Source organism: Varanus komodoensis, unplaced genomic scaffold (assembly GCF_004798865.1).
Source record: "Varanus komodoensis strain SLA01 unplaced genomic scaffold, ASM479886v1 scaffold9, whole genome shotgun sequence".
NCBI lineage: Eukaryota > Metazoa > Chordata > Lepidosauria > Squamata > Varanidae > Varanus > Varanus komodoensis.
In genome coordinates, this window is record NW_025336598.1 from 26,899,178 (window position 1) to 26,922,858 (window position 23,681).

Sequence of the window (23,681 nt, forward strand, 5' to 3'; positions counted from 1 at the left end):
GATCAAGTAGGATGGCCTGACAAACTAAATGTGTTCTTTTGTCTGATTTGTTTTTACAAGGCATGATTTCATGGAACTCATCATTATTTCCCTTTGGCCTTCTAGAACGACAAAGCTAGAAGAATCATCTATCACAACCCTCTAACTAAAAATAGATACTCTATATTTAAAACACCCATAACAGATAACTTCCCCACAAACATACACACAACACTTTTTTGCGATTTAAGGCTTCAAGGGGGAAGATGTCATAATGACTTCATAAACTTCCCGCAGACAAGGGTGTCCCAGGAAAGAGGAAGTGGTCGTGTTCAGCAGCCGACCTACGTCCTCCACCAGGTCCTGCTTCTCTCCACTGGATGCACAGGGATAAGTCTGGATCCAACCCAACATTCCTTGTCCTGAACCTAAGTGCACAAGCATCTTTCTTTTAATGGATAAACATGACAACCTTTTTCATACAGGCAACAAATTCTTGTCCGGCTCTATTTATACCTATTTAAGAATAAGGTATGCATTTCCCCTCGTTCTTTAGAGGTCTTTAAAATGAGAATTGTCAAATATTTTCTATGCTGAGGCCAGAGGCATTACTTTGTAAAAATGGCCATCTGCAGTCAGTACACCTGCAAATTGTCTGAGATGGCTCCTGGTCTGGATTATTACTTCCTCCATCAGGGTGTGGCCTGGCCATGCAGTGTTGGATAGATTTAACAGAGGCAGCTCGTCACTCATAATTTTTTGTGTGCACATTTAAATGGACATGTTGACTAATAAGGGATTTAGCTAAATTATAATTGCATGTATAGTATTTTGGAAATGCTAAAGAATGGGTTATGCTCTGTCATATTGACATTGCATGGATATTGTAAAAACCTGTATGCTTAGGAGTGTGGCTAAAACGACAACCCCAAGTTCCCTTTCTCAAAGGAAGTCCTCACTGAATATACTGGATCTTACTTCCAAACTGCCAGGATTTATGTCTCAGAAATTATTCATAGGCAGAGCTGACTTTTTCAAGCTCAGATGCTTAATTTTTTGCTTTGTAAAATAAAAATTCTGAGCTTTGCTACATCTATATTCAACTAGGCCTACCATGTACAGGACACGGAGGTTCAACATATATGTAAAATCAGTGCATAAACACGAGCAGATGCACAGCAATAGGAAACATGAACGCACACCACCCAGGCCCATGTCTCAGTCTGGAGGAAAGGATTGGGGTGCTAAAGCTGTGCTCCCACTCAAGCACAGCAGCACGGACAGCCCACTGGGGGCTGAACACTGGCTGGAAACGCGACTGTGAGATCTACATTAGCCAGAATGGGCCGTCAGATGGCAAATAATTTTCTCTCAGTTTTGATTTCACCTTAACAATGATCACGTGAGGCTATAAATAGCATGTGGGAGGATCAAAGGCAGCAGAACCATCATGTGTGAAAATGCCAGATGCCCTCACCATTTGCATGAGGAGCCAGCTTCTGCGCAGCCTACAGTGCCCGATCTTGCCTGATCTTGGAAGCTAAGCAGGCTCAGGCCTGGTTAGAATCTGGATGGGTGACTTAAGTGTATGATTCTATGATTACTGTTCCAAACTGATATGTTAACAACAGCAGCAATAATAAAAATTGGAGGATGAGATGACAGATCGGGTAGTGCTCAGATGGAAGTGATCTAAAAGGACTGGAGACAAACCATTGAAAGAAATGTGTCGATTTGAACAAAAGAAAGTGGCTGCATTTCCCTCCAATATTAAACTGATGCTCCCTTTGGCAATAAGAGTCAACCTGTGAAATAAATCTGCCTCCCATCAGTTAATTATGATAACACTAACTTCCTTTGCTCTCATGAGGGTATATTTTCCAGGGGATGATACTTTGCTTCAAAAGGCAAAGTGTACATATTGTCTGCAATTTAATTGTACAAACTCCACTAAATCTGCAAACTCATCAAAATGCTTTGGGCACCTCCAGTGCGAGAAATATAAGTTATGACAGACATTACTTGCACTGATGCATAACAAACACAGTCTTCTTCAGGCAGCTGCAATCCTTTCACTCTTGCAAATCACAGTAGCATACCAGAATTTCTGTTGTTACTTTTGTTGTTCTGTTGTTTCTCAAGTTAGTTTTACTTTTCCCCCTCAAAATTACGGAACGGTCATTTTATATTTTTTTTCCACAACCATCTCTAACCTCTTAACAATTTCACTAGCAAACTATGGCATGGTTCAAGCATGCAATTCTTGGCTTGCTAAACCATGGTCTGGCAGCTGGGCACAAATGACAGGAGCGTATTCTTCCTCCCCACCTCCTCCTCTTGCCTTCTCCCTTCTTTTGGACTTGCATCCTGGTTTAAGTCAATCAAAGTTAGGTGTTATTTCTGGAATGCAGAACCATGGTTTGATGTCAGTTTGAAGTTGATTTAAGACTGTCTCCTAGTTTGGATGTGACAGCAAACTACAGCTAAATTACACTAGGATGACAGTCCTAAGGAAAGGAGGTGGTGGCAATGGAATAAGTGGTCCTAATATTTCCCAGTTAGATTCCAGCTTAGAATATTCTGCTATTAGTAAAGATTTAAAATACCGTTTCACAGAATTAGTGCATCCCAGAAAACTGGTTTTTTTCTGCATTTTCCATAACCTTGGAGTTTTTGTTATGAAAGAGCATTCAGTGGGGCAATTCTACATTCTGAAGAAAGGGCTAGAGCAGGCATCAATTTATATCTGTATCTCACAATGATGCCTTAAGAATTTATTTCAGAGCAGGTGCAGGTAGGGCTCCCAATTCAGAAATTTAAAGTCCCTCTACCCCAACACCAGAGTCTCCAAGAACCCCTGTACCAATGCAAAAACAATAAACAAACAAATTTTTAAAATACTGTACATATTTAGCTGTTAGATATGGATCTAAATGGATCTACGTGGCAGACTTTTCTTGCAAATGAAACGAACAGTATAATATCCTAATGATTCCCTTACCTGAGGTCCAGTTCCAGGCTTGAAATGATAGCCAAAAACAAGTTCAAGGTTTACTACTTTTTCTTCACTTGCCTCATTTTCACTGGCAGAATCCTACCCCAGAAAGAAAAGAGGAGTCATTTTCGTTTAAGTTCAGAGCAAAACTATTATTTGACAGATGGGGTTAAACAATTTACCATTTTGAATCTGATTAAACCATTCTGACTCTATTTAAGTTGTCAATGCAAAAAAGGAATCTTGCCTTGTCCAAATTCTGGAAATGGTTTCCCTCTAACCATAAACTGTAAGGCAGTTTTTAGACAGAGGTCACAATGTGCAACAAGACTGTGCCAGGAAGCTTCCACAGAGGGTTCGAAGGGACTGTTAATACGCTGGTGTAAGGCCAGAGCACTGTCCCTGCTGCTGCTGCTGCCAATCTGTGTCCAGGTTATGTAGCTTTGGATAGCCAGTAAGCAAAAGAGGCATTTTGAGGCAATTGCATACCAGTTGTTCACAGGTTCTTTAGACCCTCCCATTTCACTTCTGGGTCTAACCAGACCTTTTCTTAGAGCAGAAAAATGTGCCATTTCTTGTGAAAGTGAAAGGAAGCATGATTCCCTCTTGCTTATGTGCATGTTTCTGCCTCACCACCATGCCACTTCCAGGTTAAGTTGCAGAAAAGCAGGAGAGGGAATACTCCTCATCCTTTGCTTAAATCCACAAGGAAACCGAAAGTAAATGCAGCAGAATAGCGGCTGACCAACATCCTCTTGCAGAAAAGCCCTAAGGGTGAAATCCAGCGTTGCACAGATGGAAGGAAGGAAAGCCCATGCGATGGACCTCCCCCTCGCCCCACCCCAAGCAGCTCCCTTGTTCTGGGGATTTCCCCGCGATGGGTTGTGTTGCCTGGGTCCAGACGACACAACGAGCCATTGTGGTACGGAGAAATCCCGGAACAGACTATCATTTCTTATCATGGCTCTCAAGCAAGTCACTATGGTAAATCACCACAAGTAGGTTTTGACGACACAACAACGATCATTGATAATGTTCAGGGGTGGCTTGTCATGTTGTACAAACCTAGTCACTGCGATTGAACACTGTTTTGATCTTGTTGGGCTAACAAAAACTACTCCCAAATACAAAAATAAGCAAACTGATGTTTCCATTGGGCTTTCTCCACTAGTGAAAGGCCTCGGCTTGCTCACTTCTTCCCAACAGAAGCTGTTCTATAGAAATCGGCCTCCTATACGTCCTCAGGTCTCAGAACTATTAATGGCGAATCTGCACAATGAGGTTGGCCAGCAAGGAGAGGACTGGCAGCCCCATCTCATAACCTCTGTACTCACTTGGGCAAGGCACACACAGTTTCTAAGTTGTGTCGAATGCCTGCAGAAGCAAGTGAGACCAAATGGCCGAATTTAATTGCACAGAACTGGAAGCTGGAGGGACAAAGGGTGTGTTATGACTCTAGAATATCATCTATGGTGACATTCCCCCACCTGGTACCTTCCAGATGTTTTAAACTACACTTCCCAACATTCCTGGGAGCTTGCTGGCTGAAGCTGACAGGAGTTGGTGTCCAAAACATATGCATGGCACCAGGTTGGGGGAAGGTGAAGGCCTTCTTGGCTCCTAAGGCGTACTTCTCACTGACGTTGTATCTGGGCTGGGCTGCTTCAAATGGCCGGCAAGGGTTCACATGGTCCTCCGTGCCAAAAGCTCTGCATACCCAAGATATTGATGGGCCAGCGAGGGCAAAACATCTTCCTGAAACCAGCTTCTCTGATCACATTAGCCCTTACCTGTGGCTTGAAGTGTTATAGCTCCAATGTAGGTTTACCACCACTTCCCTGCTATAAATTTGATCCAAATATGCCATGAAAAATTGCTACTATTAGTAGCATAAGCCTTGTATTTTTATGGGTTAAATAAAATCACAGTTACCTTCATCAGAGGAGGAAAATGAAACATAGTGATGTAATCTTGACTTAGTTTCTCAATGGCGGTCTAAGAAGGAGCGGGAAAAAAATCCAAGTAAATCCAAGAGTAAGCTTTCTACACAGGATAGACAGGTATTCTCCCACCAGGCCCCTTCCAACTGAGAGCCCCCATGCAAAGTTTCCCTTCCTGTGTGGCTCCCTATTGCTGCCACCGGCTGCAGGCGGCAACGAGGCATCTGCCCTCTTAAGTACCACAGTGCCCATGACGCAGTGCTGCTCCAAGCCACTGTGGGCACTTGCAGTGGCCGGGTGGCAGTGGTAGCCATCCAAGGCAGGTGGCCCAGGTGGCCCATCTGTGTGGGGCTCATCAGAGCGATGGGGCCACTCCTGAGCTCCCTCTGGGGCAGTTCTCAGGTGACTGACTGTAAAGTAGCAAGCACTCTGGCTGCCTCACTGTCGGGCGACCCAAGCTGCAGACAGTGGACACGGGGGCTGGAATGGGGGGTTCATCCACCTGCGCATCCTGGAGCCTTCTGCATGCAGAGCACGTGCTGTAATGCGAACGGTGGCTTCACTGCAGGGAAGCTGAAGGACTATAATAGAAGGAGCCTAATTATGGCACCCCAGACATATGGAAATGGTGCTCCCAGTCAATCTCTTCTCCTCTTGTTTTAGTCCCGTGGGCACTTCGCTTCCCTTCAGACTCTGAAAATCCCAGCCAGCTAGGACCACATTTGCAAAACCCCCCAAGCATATCGGTGCAAGTAGTGTCCTTAGCTATTTTCTCTCTCCCATGTCCTCGTTTAGGGTCCCATAATGTCTGTACAGTCCTATCTACCTTACAACCAAAAGGGTTGATTGGGTGCAATCCCATCAGTGGCACCCTCAGTGACTCTTAAGCCTTCAAGCTTGTGTTCAGTGCAGGGCAGGAGGCATGGCAGAGGAGCTGTCTAGCCTGTCAGGTTTGGAGGCTGGGCGACGAGGGGAAGGAAAGTGGGAAGAAAGCGGCTGCAAGATGCTTGGATCAAATCAAATCCTAGCCTCTCATGCTCTGCTCCCTGGAATGCCTCTTTTCTCCTTCTCTGAGGTTGCTTCTCTGACTTCAGAGGGCAGCTGCATTGCTTCTTCTCACATTAGCTATGAGGACCAAGGGAGGATGGTTGGACCTACAACTTCTACTTCCAAGGTCAGAGTACTGTCTCTGATCTGGCAAGGTTATATTCAAAGAATCCTACAGGCCCTGAGACACCTGCTTAGGGACCATATGTTCATTCTCTTAGTAGGCATGGTAGACTAGACTTTGGGAAACTGATTTATCGATTCTATTCTGTCCAAAGCTGCACTGTACAAAAATCTATGGATTTATTTTTTGCACCTGCTAAAAATTTAACAAGTTCTATAAGTGCTCTAGTTTGCTTTCATTGTATTTTCTTCTTCTCTGGTAGGTCAGCAATTCTTTTAGTCCTGAGTGGTTAGAGTTTTCAAAAACGATTTTAATATATGAAATGCTTAATTTCTTGTGACAGCTCCATTATAATCCAAGGCTTGTACTTTAGCTACCTTCAAATGAATGATGTGTCCTTTGGAAACAATTCCCATGTCCTTCAAGTCCTCTTCTTCCAGAAGAAGTAATCGTTTCCCTGTGATGTGATGTTCTTTAAACAAGCTGGAATATATGCTCATCTCACCAGATGCGTCATCTGAAGATAATGAGAAACTGTTCAGAAAACTGGACACATAAAAGTCATTTCTTGTGAATTTGGTTTCTTCCCTAAAGTTGAAGGTGACTATAGCCCAAGAAAGGTGCAGCTCTCTGGTATCCGAAGGTTAAGAAACCTAGATTAAGAACATCTGAGGACTGCAGTGATAAATCTTACTCTTCACCTATCTTTAAGTCATCTTTCAAATTACAGAATTGTCAGGGTCCACTTGGTAGCTTCCAGCAACCGTTGGACAGCGCTTGTGCTTCCTGGCTTGAATTGAGTGCCCTTTTCTGTGCTAGCCAAATGATTCTGTGAAAGTCCACTCAATGAACTGGAGAAACAGTGGCCCTTGGCCATGCTCTTCTATGCCTCAGTTTGTATAGGGAGCCCACAGATAGGCCGGGTCTCCCTTAATGGAGGACTTTAGCTAAATGACTCACCGAAACCCCAGTATCTTTCTGCTTAAGGCATCATCATTAAGAGAGTGGCTACATTCTTTGTACAGTCAATACAAATTAGGAAGAACTTCTGGCTCCTCTGAGATGTCATTTGTGTTATTATATATTCTCCTCAATTAACCTTGATTGACCCATGTCCCGCATAAACCCCTCACTCCTGCAAGTCTTGTGAGATAAACATATGAAGAGTCTTACCTTTCCTAACAAGCTGGTCCATCCAAAAGTACTGTGAAAGAAAGACATGGATTTCATGATTCAAGGCACAGCAGCTTCAAATGTCATACCAAATTGGCAAACATTATGTTGTAAAGTGCTCTCCCTGAGGCTCAATTTAAACCAATAGGAGTCATGTAAAGTACTGCAGCACATTTAATCAGCAGCCAGAGGTCCCAGAACCAAAGCCAAAGCATCTCCCTGCTTGCTGCTGACTCAGTGGCCAGAGAAAGATGCAGCCCAAGTGGCGGCTGAGCAGACAGAGGAGGCCTCTTCTGGGCAGAAAGCAGCAAAAGGGCTTGCGCAGCCACTCTGGTTTTGCTCCTTAAAGAAACCGGACAGGAAAAATAGTGGGAGGGGAATGGGAGGGCTGCGAACAAGGAGCTTCCCCGGACCCTTCCGCTGCCCTGCTCCTGCACAAGTCTTGGAGAGGCAGTGGACAAAAGGCTTCACTGCAGGCGCGTCGCCCGCCACTGCATTCTGACTGACCCTCCTGCAAAGCCAGCTGCCAGTCGGGCGGCACTAGAGCCAGTGTGGCAAGGGGGAGGGAGCGCTGGACTGGGGACCTGGGAGATCCGGGTTCAAGTCCTCACTCAGCCATGCAGCACACCAGGTGACTTTGTGGCACTCCCTCCCTCTTGGCCTCACCTGCCTCACAGGCTGGTTGTTGTGAGGGTAAAATGCAGTGGAGGAGCACTGCACGGTGGAAGTTGCCTTGGGCTCCTTACGAGAGGGGAAAAGTCAGGATATGATTGCAAGGCAAGAACAACATTTCATTTTGGTGGGTACAAGTGGATAATATGTATGGTATGAATTACCAAATGCGTTTGAGCCACTGAGCCCTTGTGATTATGATTTCTTATAAAGAGACGCTGTGCAATTTACAAAGCTTCTCAAGGTGGTTTCTAACAGAAAGCCCCCCACAGGTAAGAAAATTCCCACCACACAGACAGAGGGCATGGACGTTCCATCTCAGTTCCATGATATAGTGATAGATTACGGGCATCCTTAGCTAGAACTATGTTCAACACATCTATAGTAACATATACAGTAGATAACTTGTCATGTGTTCTACACACCTATAGTAGAGGAGGAGCAGACCCAACTGCACAGGTAGTAGCAGCCATTAGTCTGACAACCTCTTCTCCAGAAAGGAGAAAATGAGAACAGCCCTTTCTGTACTGGGGCCTCCTCTTCTCCTGAAACCTCCACTAGTGTTATTTTCCGTCCACTGGTGTTCTGGACCTGTGTTCACCTGGAACCCTACGACAGGGCTGAGAGCCGGTGCTTAAGAGTGCTGGTCGGGGATCTGGATTCTAGTCTTCCCTCAGCCATGGAGCCAGCTGGAAGACTCTGGGCTAGTCACAGACTCTTGGCCTAATCTAGCATACAGGGTTGTTGAGAAGATACAGTGGAAAGGAGGAGAACCTTGTGGGCCTCCTTGAACTCTTTACAAGAAAGCCAGGTATGAATGGAATGAAGGTCAAGAGAGGTGGAGGCAGGGCAAGAGAATTCCAAGGGAGAGGAACAGGCTGAAACACCCCCTTCCCTGCCCTGTTCTTTGCTGTTCCACTTGTCCGGTAAATTGCCAAGAAGCAGCAGTGGCTTTTTCTCACCATTTCATGCTTGTTCCATTCAAGGGGAATTATGTGGCCCGCCAAATGCTGCCAGATGTCAGCTTCCATCAGCCTCAGCCAGTTCTGGCCAGGGAGGATGAGAGTTGTAGTGCAACATCTGAAGAGCCACAGGTTCAGTACTCCTCGTTCAATGCTTAGAATTGCCTACTCAAAGAAGACGTCAGCAAAAGTAAAGCATCTGAGAGAATGAAGGAAGGCTACTCACCACATCTTCTTCAGTCCATGCACAGATATCAAAGGAAGGCAGCAACTGTGTAAGAGACATGAATTTAAAAGTGCACTGTTTCTTTTCTTGCCTTTCTGGGCTTCCAGCTTCCTTTAGCAGTTGGTCTTCGCTAAGCATTTCTTTGTAAATAATACAGACAGTTTGCCTTGAGGGAATTCTGATAGTGACTGATATACAGATGGAAGTATCTTAGAGTCTGAAACAAGATCACTCTCTGCTCAATCAAGCCGCTCCCATCTGACATAATTTTTGCTCATTTCTCTTGACTCCTCCTTGCAGGGCAATGTTGTTGCTGTTTATATAAATTGCTTTGTATCTTTCACTTGACAGGTCAAAATTTCAGCACGTATTTCATCCTACGCATGAGAAAGTCAAACTGGAACTAAACCAAATCAGCATGAGTGATTTTGCTTTAATTAATATGACAAAGTCTATTTGAATTTGCTTTTGGGTTTGCAAACTAAGTAGGCTGTTTGAGAATCATATTTCAATATTTGTGAGATAAGCAAAGGTGCAATGGATATTTAGTTGATTCCTTGTTAAACATCCTGAAGTGATGAGGAATGTTACTTTAAAGTCCAAACACAGATTTGATTCTCAGATTTGAGAAGCACTGTGCACTTTAGCAATAGAAACCAGTATTATTGTTAATAAATAATAGAATATTCCAAGAGTGGAGCATGGAGCATCTAACTGAACAATCTCAGCAGTTGATGGTTATTCCACCTGTTAGGAACTTCTCATTGGTACCCTCACAATCAACGAATCCATACCAATTGACATCATTCACATGGAAGGATCCTCTCTCTCTCAGTGGGAAACTAATTCACAAAGCGTGGATCTTTCCGCAGGTGAACTAGCACTACCCACTGTCAAAATGGGAATTTCAGCATGGAAAATGCAGGGCTTGGAAAGGTACAAAAATAAATTAAATTTAAAATTTCATTTGTGTGTGGAAAAAAAACAACCTCAGCAAAAAAAAAAATAAAAACCAACCCTGCCCTTAGATTTATGCAACATGCCCCCCATTTGCTTCCAAGTCACTAAATTTGCATCATTCCCCTGTTCAAAAAGGGGGCAAAAGGCTCAAATCTAAAAAAGAAAAAAAACTGACAGAGGTGGTGCAACAAGATAAGGCAAATGGGACACCAGCATCGGTAGCCCAGTGGTGCTTACACTCCCTCCCAACCACCAGGACCCCAGCGGCTCTTCCTCACTCAGCTGCCTTCTCAGGGCTCTTCCAGATCTGTCACGTTCACTGCAGCAGCAAGTGGCTCAAACAGAAGCCATGGAAAGAAGCTGGTCTCTCCTCTCTCTCTGACAACTTGGGGAAGCACTGAAAAGCTGGAGGGCACCAAGAAGCCCCCTACTAAACGGGAGACATGGATTCTCCTCCTTGGATTCGCCTCCTTTTCAGTGCTTTCCTATTGATAATTCAGCAGTTGGCCTCAGTCAACTGTACACAAATCAGCCTATCCGCAATATCACCTGGTCAATTTCCATGTGTATTACCCACTCCATTTTGCAGCTCCCCTTCGACAGCTGAAACATACAAGGAAATTGACAAGACTACATGTATTGGATAGCCATGAGAGTATATTCCTGCACTTAAAAACATCCGAGAAAGAGCATCTCAAATTTACTTGTACAACTTTTTGGACAGAGAGACAGAGTGACAAAAGAGAGAGAACTCCAGTTGTTTCTCTGAGGCTCCAAAAATAATTTTAAAAACAGCAAAAAGGGACAGTGATTGAAGACAGGATGGCTTATGATGCAAAAGATCCTGAGATACTGGCTAAGGCCTCGGGGAAACCAAGCAGTGGTGAGCTCAGTCATCTGTCTGGCATATCATGGCTATTTCATGAACAACTCTGATCAGTCATAGCGTGGCTGATCATGACATTAGAATGTAGTCTCTATGAAACATGGAGCTGAAGATGCTGTGGGTATCGGCCCTCTCTCTTCCTTGCAAGATCTAACTCAAGGCAATGCACGCATGGTGTGCCAGTGGTGTTTTTCCACATACGTTGGCAGGCAAGGGCCATGGGCATAGTTTAATGACATTTTCTTATGGAAAAAGGAAGAGACTTTGCATATGCTGATGCAGAGCATCAGGAATCAACTATGTCTAGTTCAGACCCACTTTAGACAAAAGTAAGTGCTACTAGATGGGCCTATGTTACTGAGTTCACATCTAAATTTAAGGCAAGCCTTACAATACACAAACTTCATCTACAACATGGTGGATGACAAGAGTTACATGGGAAATGAGTTGATTTTATAATATGCTTGAAATAGGATGAGCCCAGAGAATACACATCTCACTATCTGCATGATTAAACACCATAACAATACTCCACACTAAGTGGTTTGGTATTTTCTTTCTCTCTGAAGGTATACTCTATTTACATGATTTATTTGTCAAAATGGTAAGTTCCAGAATGGCCCCCTTCAACATTCCATTGGTAGCTTTAATGAAGCTACCATTTCCAGGAATGCAAGATGGGCAATTCAGAGTTATTTAATTATGTCTATAAAACAGAAATATATGCTCAGAACCATGGAAAACTGACTGGAGACTGTGAAGAATTGTTGTTGGTTCTCCCAATGAGAACTGGATTTCCTAAAGCATCTAAGAGTGATGGAAGTGTCTCCCTAGAATCTCTTGGTCCAAAATGTAGTTCTTCTAATAGCTTCATATTAATTTAAGTTCCAGGCTGCTGCCATTTCTCATCACCCAGGACCAAAGTTGACTCTTACAGGAAGAGGGAATAAAGTCTGATCTCTTGCGCAGTAGCACCATCAGCTTGATGCAGGTTCTGGGCAAAAGACTGTTACTTGCTCAGGAGATTCATAACATTTCAGCCTCCCTTCTGTACATGTTCCATGCAGTGGTCCTAAATAGCATCTGTGCCTCCTTCCACATGAAGACATCTAGCCTGCTCAGTGGAGACGAGAAGGTATCAGGATTTGGCCAGTGGTGGCTCCAAGTTCAGCAAAGTAGGATATCCACTCTGGTTTGAACACTGGGCTTTACTCTCAACTTTTACGGAGCTATCCATGGTGCTAAACCCTACCCGCGAAACAGGTTTAGCATTTTAGAGCTCCCTTAATGATTTTTTAAAAAATTCCCTTTGTCCAAGAGCAAAACCCAAGACTCAGAGTCTAACCAACAGCGGGACCCAGAACGCAAAGCACAGTTGTTTTCCATGTATTCTGGACAGCACCAGGATGTTAACAGCTACCACGGGCGCACCATGAGGCCCCTCCTTTAAACACGTGTTCTTTAATGCAGGACTACAGATGTTCTTTTCTTTTTCCTTTTTTTATTCTTCTGTCAAAATGTTTATTGTAAAGTCAGCAAGGAATCAAAGAGAAGGAAAGGAAAACAGCTCACAAGAAAGTAAGATTTATGACACCAAAATGGGGAGGAAATCGATTACATTGCAGGGTGTTGTTAATAACGAGAAAAGCAAATCCATTCTATGGATGAAGCAAGACATCACATGGTTAAATGTTGTAATGAAAAAAAGGCTAACCACAAAAGGTCTTGACATGCAAGAGTGTAACATTTTACATTCCATACAAATTAGATATTCTGTTTACACACTGCAGTAGTTTTGGCACAGAGTTCACCCGGCACAGCAGTTTTTAGAAAAACAAATTTGAACTTTTCTAAACACTGTGAAAATACTTTCCATTTACATTTCCATACATGTCTGGAATACAAATAATATTGTTTCCTTATTAATAAGTATAAAACATTTCAACAGTGCAAAGGCAAAAAAATTGTAGTGTGCTATATTAGATTTCAATAGAGAGGCATTACAAATTTCTGAAACATAAAATGTTTTCTATCATTGCCTCCATTATAGTTCTGAAATCACTCCTCACCTATCAAGAAAGCTCTAAGCAGGCTTGCAAGTGTTTATTGATTAAATTAAAAACCTGAAGAAAAAGTGAAGAGTTTCTTTACCAATTTCTGTGAGTAGGGGTAGGCGTTAGGGCTTGGAAGCAGCTGTTGCCAAATCCTACTCAACTGTTAACTTAAACAAAAGTCAGAAAAGCTGATAAATTCAGTGGTCTTGTGCAATGGTGGTCTGATGGCAGATCTTGCAGATATTCTCTAATTCAGCTCTCCACAGCTCCTGCCAACATGGAGAATGGTCAGGATTGCTGGAAGCCAAAGTCAAAAACATCTACTTTCTGCCCACTCCTGTTCATTCTTTATACTACAGAAACATCTCAACCTGACTCCTTTCAAGGCTTTTCTGGGGGGAAAGGAGTTGACCCAGTGGCTGAAAAACTACAGTACAAATAAAACACATATGGTGGTAGCTATGCAGACTCTTCCAACAAAATATAACCACCAAACAGTTATAGTTCCCTGAAGATCATGCCCTGCTACGGCTGCTGGTCTAAGAGACTTTTGTAGTGTCTGTTTGACCATTTCAGTGGGACAAATGGATGGGCACAAACACACACACACACACACACACACACACACACACGACTATACTGCTTACAAGGAAGACTCTGCAGTCCTCAATTCTCTGAAGAACTATTGTGCTTAAACCTTAAAGACGTTTAGTGCTCTCTGACTGCAAAGCACATGACAATGCGGTATCTCAGTGAGGCCTCGCAAGCACTGTGCTTCAGTAGTGTACGAATACTTATCTCTGGATGCTCGGCACTACATTAAAACTTAATGTGATAAACAAACAGGTAGTGAACATGGATCAAGGTACTTCAGATCCAACATTTCTACAAACAACAAACATGAGATACTTGGTTTTGCAATGAAGACTGCAGCCCTGGACATAAAACCGCACTGAGGACGGAAGGACGGACTTCTGTGTTAACTATGCAAAGATTTGTACTGCATGAAGACTGGAGATGCTCAGTTCACCTACATCCAGCCAATACAGTATATCCATCTGACTCGCATCACTCTGTGCATATTATCTGTGTATGTCAGCTGGCTTGATTGCAAGATTGTAATATCAGATTTAATTATAATTAGCTGTACCCTGCAGTACAGAGTTTCACAAACATTACAGTCCTGACTGTTCCCGTAGCATCTTTCAGTGCATCTCTGTGTATGGTGCAAGATGAGAGAATGAACCTTACATTTCCTCCCCCTCCAAATCCACAAGCTACTTCCTTGAAATACATAATTTTATTGAGCACTAACATTGTAAAAGTATTGATAAAAACATGCAGCATAATCCTATGAATTTTACTTATTGATCTTAATAGGGCTTATCAACGGTTTACAACTGAAGCCCAAATATTATAATATATTCTTACAGAAAATAATTTTTGTTTTTAATTTAGAAAAGTTTTCAAATAAAAACAATTTTAATGGGGTACCAAAAGGGACTCCAAAATGGCAGAAAACTGAAAAATAGCAACAATTGTAGAAGAATCAGTTCTTTTTTGCGCTTTGAAAATATTCTTTAACCTGCCCTCAATTGCCAGACAATCAAAGATTGAAATCTATAATGTATAACTGAATTTAAATTCCAAACTCCCCATACTCCAAATTATTAAGATCTAGGCAATTAAAATCAGATGAAGTCTGAAAACCTCCCTGGCATTTTCTATAGAACACAGAAGTTTTTGAGAATCCATTTCAGAACGGTGCTATAAAGTTTTATTTTTTCTTATACTTTAAAATACTAATCCACAAAAAAGTATTCAAGTTTTATAGTCTGAGGCTTCTACAAATACTTTAAAACAGGATACTATTTGTGACTGCAAATTGTTTGGAAATAAATACTATTTATTTAAAAGAATTCCAAGCACCATAGCAGAGCAGTGTGTGGAGGCTTCGGGTACATAAAAAGTCTTCATAGACAGAAACTACTTTGTTGTCATCTGCCATTTGGGGAGCAAGCTTACACAGAAGTAGAGCATTCCTAGACTCACAAGAGACAGGGGCCAAATGCACATGTAACTGGGAACCATGGTTCCTACTATGAGAATAAGTTGTGTTCTGTCTCAAGACCTATGTAAAATACTTTCCTCCCCAGTGTACTAGAGGAGATCAAAAGCTTCCGTTTCAAATGTTAAACTAACAACAGTTGCCTGTAACAGCCACCTTGGGAAACTGGCTTGAAACAACACAGGATCTGAAATCATGATTTTTTTTCTGGGTTGTTCTCAGTTTAAACCAGTCACTGACCCCCAACTTCAGATATCATAAGCAACCGTGGCTAATTTAAAATAGAAACAGAAGCTTTTTCCCTGTCCTTTCCCTGAAAGAAAAGGAAAGGGGAAGCTCATGGCAGCACATGCATGCAATCCATGTTTTCCCATTATGTCTGCACATAGCCAAAAAAGCAAGGAACATGCAGGGCCTGATAGGTACACTTGAGCCCTGTGAAGCATTTGGGTCAAAGGCTTCATCAAGACTAAAAATTGGCTTTTTTCTCATACTAGGCCTGTTTCTGTTATGGGATATGCTAATTACTTTCTTGTCCACCATGACCAACATGCTGATTAAATGACATAAATGTGCACATGACTAACCCATAGTTACTGCGGAAAAATACATACTACTGATTTTTAGATGATTAAATGTGTTCTAACAGACACCATCTTAAGAGTTAGTCCATTCTGCATGGGAGAGAAGGGCAAATATATCATCTAGGACCATGCATACCACCTACGGAGCTCTTTTTTAAAAAAAACATTTTTAATACCTAAGTCAGAGGTTGTGACTGTTTAAATAAACCTGATTCATCAGCTAATGTTGCAGCCGAATTAATTACTGACCTAGTTTGCAGGATGCGACAACCAACCCTAGGTAGCCATGGAGAGTTATTGTGTTGCTGAGCAAAGTATGACTCCCGCAGTAGGGCTTATCTTTCCACAAACAAGGTACCCTGAAAGTCATGACATGTTTTAGGATTATCGTTGCACACAATGGACTCCTGTGTTGCCTGAAGTCAGCGAGGTCCCTTTACCATGGAGAGCCGGGAATGGCTGCAGAGGCGCTTGGCAAGAGCAGCAAACCCCACCTCTGGCTTCCATGATTTCCCTGGCGATTGCCCTTCCACTGGAGAAAAAACTGTGTGCAGGAAGGATCGCAACTTGTTTTCCAGATTTCTTTTTTTTAAATAGTGTATCAAAAATATATGCAATTGGAGGTCATATTTTTAATAAATTATTATTTTTGTGGGGGGTACAATTTCATCTATTCAGGATTCACCTATTTTCCACCTATTCACATCCATGCAGTCTTGTCCGATGAACCTCCTTGTATGTGTCAGCTGTCCAAGGCAGTGGCAAAGTGGGACAAGCTGCCAAGGCTGTCTGCCCACAGGCAAATGTGTGCATCACGGCCAAGGACCAAACGCCAAGTTGTCAGTAGAAAAGCACAGCTCAAAGAAGGAAAAGTGGCAGAAGAAGATGGACCAAAAGGGGCTGGGGGAGGAGGAGTATCTCCCGCTTTGTCGTGTAATCCTCTTTATTTTAACTGCTGAACTGAGAGTTCTTCGTATAGGCTCAGCACTACCTATTCAGCACTCACCTGAGTCTCCTGCCATTCTTTAAAGGGGAGATAACTCCCCTCCCCCATTTCCACGGCTCCTTTTTTGGAGTCTTCCTGCTGTGGTTACTGCAGCTTCCTGACAGTTCTACTACAGACACAGAATTATACGTAAATGTAATGAATGGGAAATAAATGGTGAGAAATTTGCACCAATTTAAGAGGGAATTTGCATCCCTGCAATAATTGCTCCAGAAAGAGAGGGGGAGTTAACCTCTCACTCTCTTGAGCAACTGGAGACCAGGGGAAATGTTGAAGAAGTATAAGGCACCCAGAAGGGTCAGCTGTAGAATTAAAAGCAAGAGGCCCACATTGTTAACTGGAATATATTGTCCTTTCCCTCACACTTTAGGTGCTCCTTCTCTTGCTGTTCTCACCTCTCTGGGGTGCCTTTTAAGTAAAATGGTCACTGTGCACAACTTAGCCAATGTATAGTGTCACCCTGTCCGTCTATGACCCACTGCACTTCGTCACTTGGACAGCTGAAACAGAGGAGGAAATTGACCAGCCAAGACCACACAGATGAGATAGCCATGAGTGCATCCTTGTGAAAGACTTAACAAAAAATAATAAAACAATTATGAACACAGCGGTACAATTCTCAGGGGTTATTCTTTTTAAATATCACCTCAACTGCAGATTTTTGAGGCCTCAAAAACAAAAACCGGCAGTAAGTGAAAAAAGGAACCCTCAAAGGAGGAGACGTAAACCGCACAGAAAGCCATCTTGGCTAATGGACGGTACAGCAATTCAGTAATAAATAAAATAAATAAATGCGAATGACACTGTTGTGCAGGACACTGGAATACTGGCTGGAGGACCAAGGAAGGAGGAGAAGAACAAGCCTTAGGGAGCCCAACTTCTGTCAGACATAGCGTAGCTTGTCCAGCAGATCAGCAGGAGAACTCAGATTCGAGATGCACAAAGACTACAGGGAAGAAGCAGCCATAATTGACTTTTCATATTCAGTTTATACTCTAAAGTTGTAGGTTTAAATGCCACTGCATTAAATTTAGTTCCTCCTCTCTAGTTATGAATTGACCATATATACCAGCATATAAGGCAACTTGCATATAAGATGAGGTCAGTATTTTGGGCTGCTTTTCTGGTGTTTATGTCAGGCATGTAAGACAGTCCTCAATTTTTTCCAGGGCCTCTTGTATTCTGGTATATAAGGTAAGCCATCAAAAAAGGCTTTCAACTAAAACACTGTTCCCAATTAATTGGGCAGCAGAGGCTTGAAAGTTACCATTTTTAAAGCAAGTACCTCTGAAAACTGTAGTATGTGGCGGTGAGGATGGGTTGTGCTGCCACATGTGATGTTCATGAAGTGACACGATGCAGGAGGAGGTTTCCCAGAGCGGGGAAGGCTCCCCTTCCCAGCCACCACTGCAACCAGCCCAGAAGAGTGCGCCACCCTCCAGCGAGGACAGGCACGGGGGCAGGCCAGGCGCCAGGTGCAGGACCCGGGGCTGTGCACGAGACTTGCAACCCAACACGGAAGGCAAACTATGGTATGTGGATTTTCTTCACCTAGTGTCTAAGACGACCCCCAGATTTTTGCTTGGCTGTTTTCAGTTTCAAGAGTCATCTTGCATGCTGGTATATACAGTATATCAGTCTGAAACTGATGAAATTAACAAAATAGTACAAATGCAAGATAAAAATCCTGCAAAGGAGACTCAGCAGTGGGAACAGGCTTCTTCCATATGTGCATCTCCCTTCTGGACCAGGTACTGTTTGTGTAAAAGGGTTCTGAGCAGGAGAACCCTATGTAGGGGGTTTCCTGTGGTGGGGAAATCTGTCTGATAAGCTGTAAACATCCCTAGGAGTAAATATCAGAGAAATGAATGAGGAATAGATCCAGCATATTCCACTACACAACTTACGCATGAAAAACTTTAGGTTGTGGCCGTATCTACAGGAGAAGTCCAAACCGAAGCATGTGTATTTCCATTAGTTAGCATGCTTAAGGAAACTACAATAGTAATGGATGCGTAACTTACTCACAATCTACATGAATGAAGAATATCCTCAGCAGTTTTCAGAGTCTGCTTATAGTGTTGGGACACAAACATTTCAGTATGCAGGAATCTAAGGGCAGTATCCAGCTTCTGGTCCCACTCATTCTGCTGCCCAAGCGGGATGTACTGCTTATGCCACAGAAATTGAGTGGTCTTGAGGAAGCCACAAAACAAGTAGAAACACTCATTTCTATATCAGGACAGGTCAGGGAAGCTCCCTTATGTAAACTCTGCTGAACTGTCCATTTTAGAAACATGTCTGTTCATTTCAGGTGTTCCCAGTAGCACCAAGTTGCCGCTGCACAAGCAGTAACATGCCATTGGGTACTGCTCTAATCACGCCACAGAAACAGAAAATTCATTTAAAAAAAAGATCTTTCAAGGTGTGTGTGTGTGTGTTAAATCACATTAAATGTTAAAGCGTAAATTCAGGTGAGTATAAGTAACAAGATTGCTTACATACAAGCAACAAGAAGGGCCTACAAAACAAAATGGTGCTATGTTTATTTTTTTCAGTTACTTTAAATCAAACCGATAGGGTTCTTTTTCTGAACTTTCTTTCTCGCTATTTTAGAGGCCACATTAGAGTTTTTACTTCTTTCATTTACTGCTAATCACTGTCATCATCAAAATCAATATCGTCATCGTCATCATCATCATCGTCATCAGATAAGTCGAATTCATGGAACCCCAACGCCATGTTGACTTTCTTCCCTTTTCTCATAGAGGTGGTTTTGGAAGAATTCTTTTTGGCTTGCATATTTATCTGCATTCCAGAATGCAGGACGGACCCTGCTTCGTTCATAGAGAAGACATCCCCAAAGCCCGTCATCATCAAGGCCTTCAGACTTTGGTTCATGCCAGCTACCTCCCCGTTACTTGTTGATGTGATCTGATATGACATCTCTGCACTGTTTGATTCCTCTGTTTTAGATTCAAAGTAAGACTTCTCAGACATTCTTGCAGCAAAAGGGAAGCAAAACTAGTGGAAAAGGAAAGGAAGGACAGAGGGGGTGGGGAGGAGAGGAAAAGGAAAGTTAGAACCAATTTCAAATCCCAGCAAAAGACACCACCAGATTAGTTAGCAATAAACAGAAAGTAAAATGATTAGTGAGTCTAAATATAAAATGCCAAGTCAGAGATTATTCCATAAAAGACTTGGCTGTTTAATTTTAAACAACAAAAATAGCATAACCACCACCAAGGAATCTGCAAGACGCAACAGGTATGCTCAGCTTTCACAATGAAAATGTAAACTTCACCTTTGATGAGGTAACTTGTTCTGTCTATCATGAGCATACAATTTCATCAGAGCAACAACAATTGTGTTCTGTTTTGCGAAAATGAAAAGCACATGTACTTTAAATACTTGTTTAAATATTCCAAAAGCTGGGACAAATATTCTCAACCTGCACAGGTTACTGCCACTGCAAAACATACCTGCAGATTATGTTTGTTTATGTGCCTGTTTGGATGTTAGGATCGAAAGCTCCCACTGAAGTCAAAAGCCCTGAAAGAAGACTCCAAAACAAGTTCTTACTCTGTGGCTCTAATAAATTGCTATCTGTAATGGTTGATAGTTGAATTGGTTGAATTTTTTTTACTGGAAAATGGGAATTAACTGATAAATGCACACAGGATCCCTGAGATGGAGCCACACACATGCCGCAATGCACACACAATGTTTCTGAAAGTGCAAATTCTCCCATCCTCCCCTGTAGAATACTTAGCATTATAAGCATTCTACCCTATTATACGTGATGTAAGTATTGTAAGTATTCCTCTCTGTGAAGCTTGGGGCAAAGAGCCTCATGCAGCACATGCTCCTGCTACTTGTGGCCTGACAGACCACCAGGGTTGGCAATGAGGCCCACTGGCCAAATGTGGCCCCTGCCACTGCCACACCGTTACCGAATTGGGCATCGACCCATCAGAGTCTTAAAAAAGGACAATTCATCTTGTTTTCAAGTACACTGTTTCTTTCAATGGTTCTGTAGCAGTGTCCGAACAATCCTTAACTGTTAATTCTGCAATTGTTAATGGTTTCTTTCTAAGGTTCTACAGAGGTTGCCCACTGGATTCTGGCACCAAACAACATGTTCGCGGCAGTGGTGGCTTTAGGAGTGTGGCTCATTTTGCAGGTTGGGAGAGAAAATACTCCAAGAGACCCCAAGTTCACACCTCCAATATAGACAGCCTTCATGCCATCATCAGCTGCTACCAGGATTACCTGGGGGTGGCCTCAGCCTGTCCACAAAATGGAAAATATCTAACAGGCAAACCACTGTGTACAGCACACTCTGCGAAGCCTGGACCACTCATCTTATCGGGACTATCAGAAGTGACCTCTAGAGGATGTGAAAATGCCTCATGTTGGGAAAACAGAGAGAGCTCACAAGAGCATTTCCCCAGAGACCAAGGGGCCACTCCTCACACTTGGCAGCAAGTGCATGGACACGTGCCAGCAGGTTACACCTAATGCAGCTCACTGGTGGCCCATGAGCCTGTCCAGGGCACAGAGCTGAACATGCAGTTATCACAGGCCCTCGCTATGGCGACATGCAAAATGAACCTTGCACGCTGCGACCCGGTGCAGCAGCAGGGATTTTTGCTATCACACTTGTGAGGGAGTCCTGGTGCCGCACTGAACTACGCAAGTCTTCAGCATTTTCCATTCCATTGGAATTAACCTTTTTGTCTGTACAGAGTCGAAAAGCAAACTCTGCCTGAATATGGTCTTTTGGATGACCACTTGGGAAGCACTCTCTGAACAACCCCCTCCCCCCGCCCCAAATTAATGCAAGTCTCAGAAAATGTGCATCAATTCTCAAAGCATTGTGGCTGGATTCACATGATCACTGCCGTCCACTGTGGCTTATTTAAGCCATTGGGGGTTGTGGCACATGCCAAGTGGCTTCTGAATATTCAAGCTGCAACTGTGCCTAGTTGTGGCATATTTTTATATTATGCTGTTAACTGCATTTTTTCAGTGTAAGCCAGCAAGGTGTCCTCAGAGATAAGATGTGATATGTTTTTAAATTAAATAAATCCAACCCCAAACCCTAAGACAGGGGACAGGGGGTGACATTAGGTCTAGGAATCTAGTGTTCAAAGGTCCAGAAACATGCCTTGGTTTTTTATTTAAAGGTTCTGGACTAACTGTGTGTTGAGACTGCTTGGAAGCTTGGTATGCCTGAAACTTATCGTGTACTTACAGCATTCAAGACACCTAGATGCTTAAATGGGCACAGACCAATCCTGTCCTATCTCCCTTGTCTTAGCGAACTCTTCTGGTTTACTATAATTAGGATTGAAGTGTGGCAGAAATCAGGAACGTTGTTCTGGAAGTGGTCAGGTGTGGGAAACCTACCACAGAAGACTCGACTCTATCAGACATGATCAAGGTGTACAGAACACTCAATGTGCATGTTGAGATCTCCCCCCATCTCCTATAATACTAGAACCCAGGGCCACCCCATGAAGCTGAAAGGTGGGAAGACTCAGGACAGGTAAAATGGAGTAGTTCCTTGCACAGCATAGTTAAACTACGGAGTTCATCTCCACAAACTATAGCAATGGCTACCCATTTGGACGGCTTTAGAACGGGACTGGAGAAATTCATGGAGGAGATAGCTACCAATCAGGGTGGCTACATGCTACTTCCAGTATCAAAGGCAGTATGCCTGTACAGACCGACTGCAAGGGAACTTGTGCAAGGGCTGCTACTGCTCTCGTATCCTGCTTGTGGGATACGGTGGGCACTGGTTTGTTACTGTGTGAACTGAATGCTGGACTAGATGGACTGGTTGTCCAATATAGCAGAGCTCTTCTTATGCTTTTCTAGCTTAAGGATCTGAAGCCGGCACCATCATGGAGTAGGGATGAGAATCCAAAAGGACTGACAAGAACTTTATTGTGATCGTGTCCAGACCTCCAGCACAGCACACCCTCAAGCTTGTTCATGCTGCACTGGGCAAGAGCAGGTACAGGAAATGGGCAGAGGAGCTCGGTGTTGGAGCGGTGAGATACACACAGCCATGGGCAGAAGTCTAAGGATTCAATGCCAATGACTTCAGCGTAAACATCATCCACTAAGAGGTCTCAGGATCACAGACTAAATTCTGGTTTACTCTTGCAAAGAGCATCATGGTTTTGACTTGTAACACAACCAGATGCACTTTCCTTCCTGCAGCAAGTGATCTGTTTAAAGCATTTTGCCTGTCAGTTCAGGTCATTTTCACATGCCCCTGAAAACTGAAGCGGGATGCAGGGAGAGGGGCAGGGTGCGTGCACTTGCAGCGGTATGGAAGAAAATGCCAGGAAAAACAATCATGACTGCTTCACATGAATGGCTTGCCGCATGGAGCATTCTGCAGTTGCATTATAAGTAGCCACTATTTGCATGTGTGAATCAGGACTAAGAAGGAAGAGTTCCCATAATATAACCATAAAACGGCTCAATTTGTCCTCCTTTCAATTCCATGTCAATGTCACCACAATGTTTGACAATGACAGAGCAGGTGCTGCGCAGCTGCTGCTTAGCCCCCTTAAATTCGAAAACTCTCTGCCTAGCATGTGTCTCCATCTGCTTCCAATTCCTGACATAAGTTCTATGCACTAATTCTTGCATGTTAATTAAGGCTTCCTTCTTTTCTTTTCCTTTTTTTTTAACCTCAAATGCAGCTTCTTACCCAAAGTGACACAGAGCTGCACTCCATAGGTAAAATTGCTGAGCAACATTTGAAATGAAGGATATTTCTGTTGAGAAACACTATTTTATCCAAGCCTGTTGTTACCACAGTGAAAAGCTAGCTACTGCTTTGGACCACACTTGGAAGCCTTGTCCTGGCATTCTTATGTTTTTACCAGCTCTGGCTAAAATCTAGGTGAAGCAACAACCTTGGAGTGAGTAGAGAACAGAATCCATTTTAGTGGCTGGAAAGAGAGGTGCCTGTCTTTGGGG

At 43.1% G+C, this 23,681-nt stretch overlaps 1 protein-coding gene across 1 annotated transcript in view; it reads right to left on the minus strand.

Moving 5' to 3' along the window:
- The window catches only part of MAP3K20 (mitogen-activated protein kinase kinase kinase 20), a 115,941-nt gene that overhangs the window by 15,588 nt on the left and 76,672 nt on the right, over nucleotides 1-23,681 (minus strand). Inside the window, exons 14-18 of the mRNA XM_044418202.1 lie at nucleotides 9,119-9,163; nucleotides 7,259-7,289; nucleotides 6,463-6,602; nucleotides 4,907-4,969; nucleotides 2,981-3,073 (exon numbers count right to left, since the gene is read on the minus strand). Coding sequence (XP_044274137.1) covers nucleotides 2,981-3,073; nucleotides 4,907-4,969; nucleotides 6,463-6,602; nucleotides 7,259-7,289; nucleotides 9,119-9,163 — 372 coding nt within the window. The remainder of the gene's footprint in view (nucleotides 1-2,980; nucleotides 3,074-4,906; nucleotides 4,970-6,462; nucleotides 6,603-7,258; nucleotides 7,290-9,118; nucleotides 9,164-23,681) is intronic.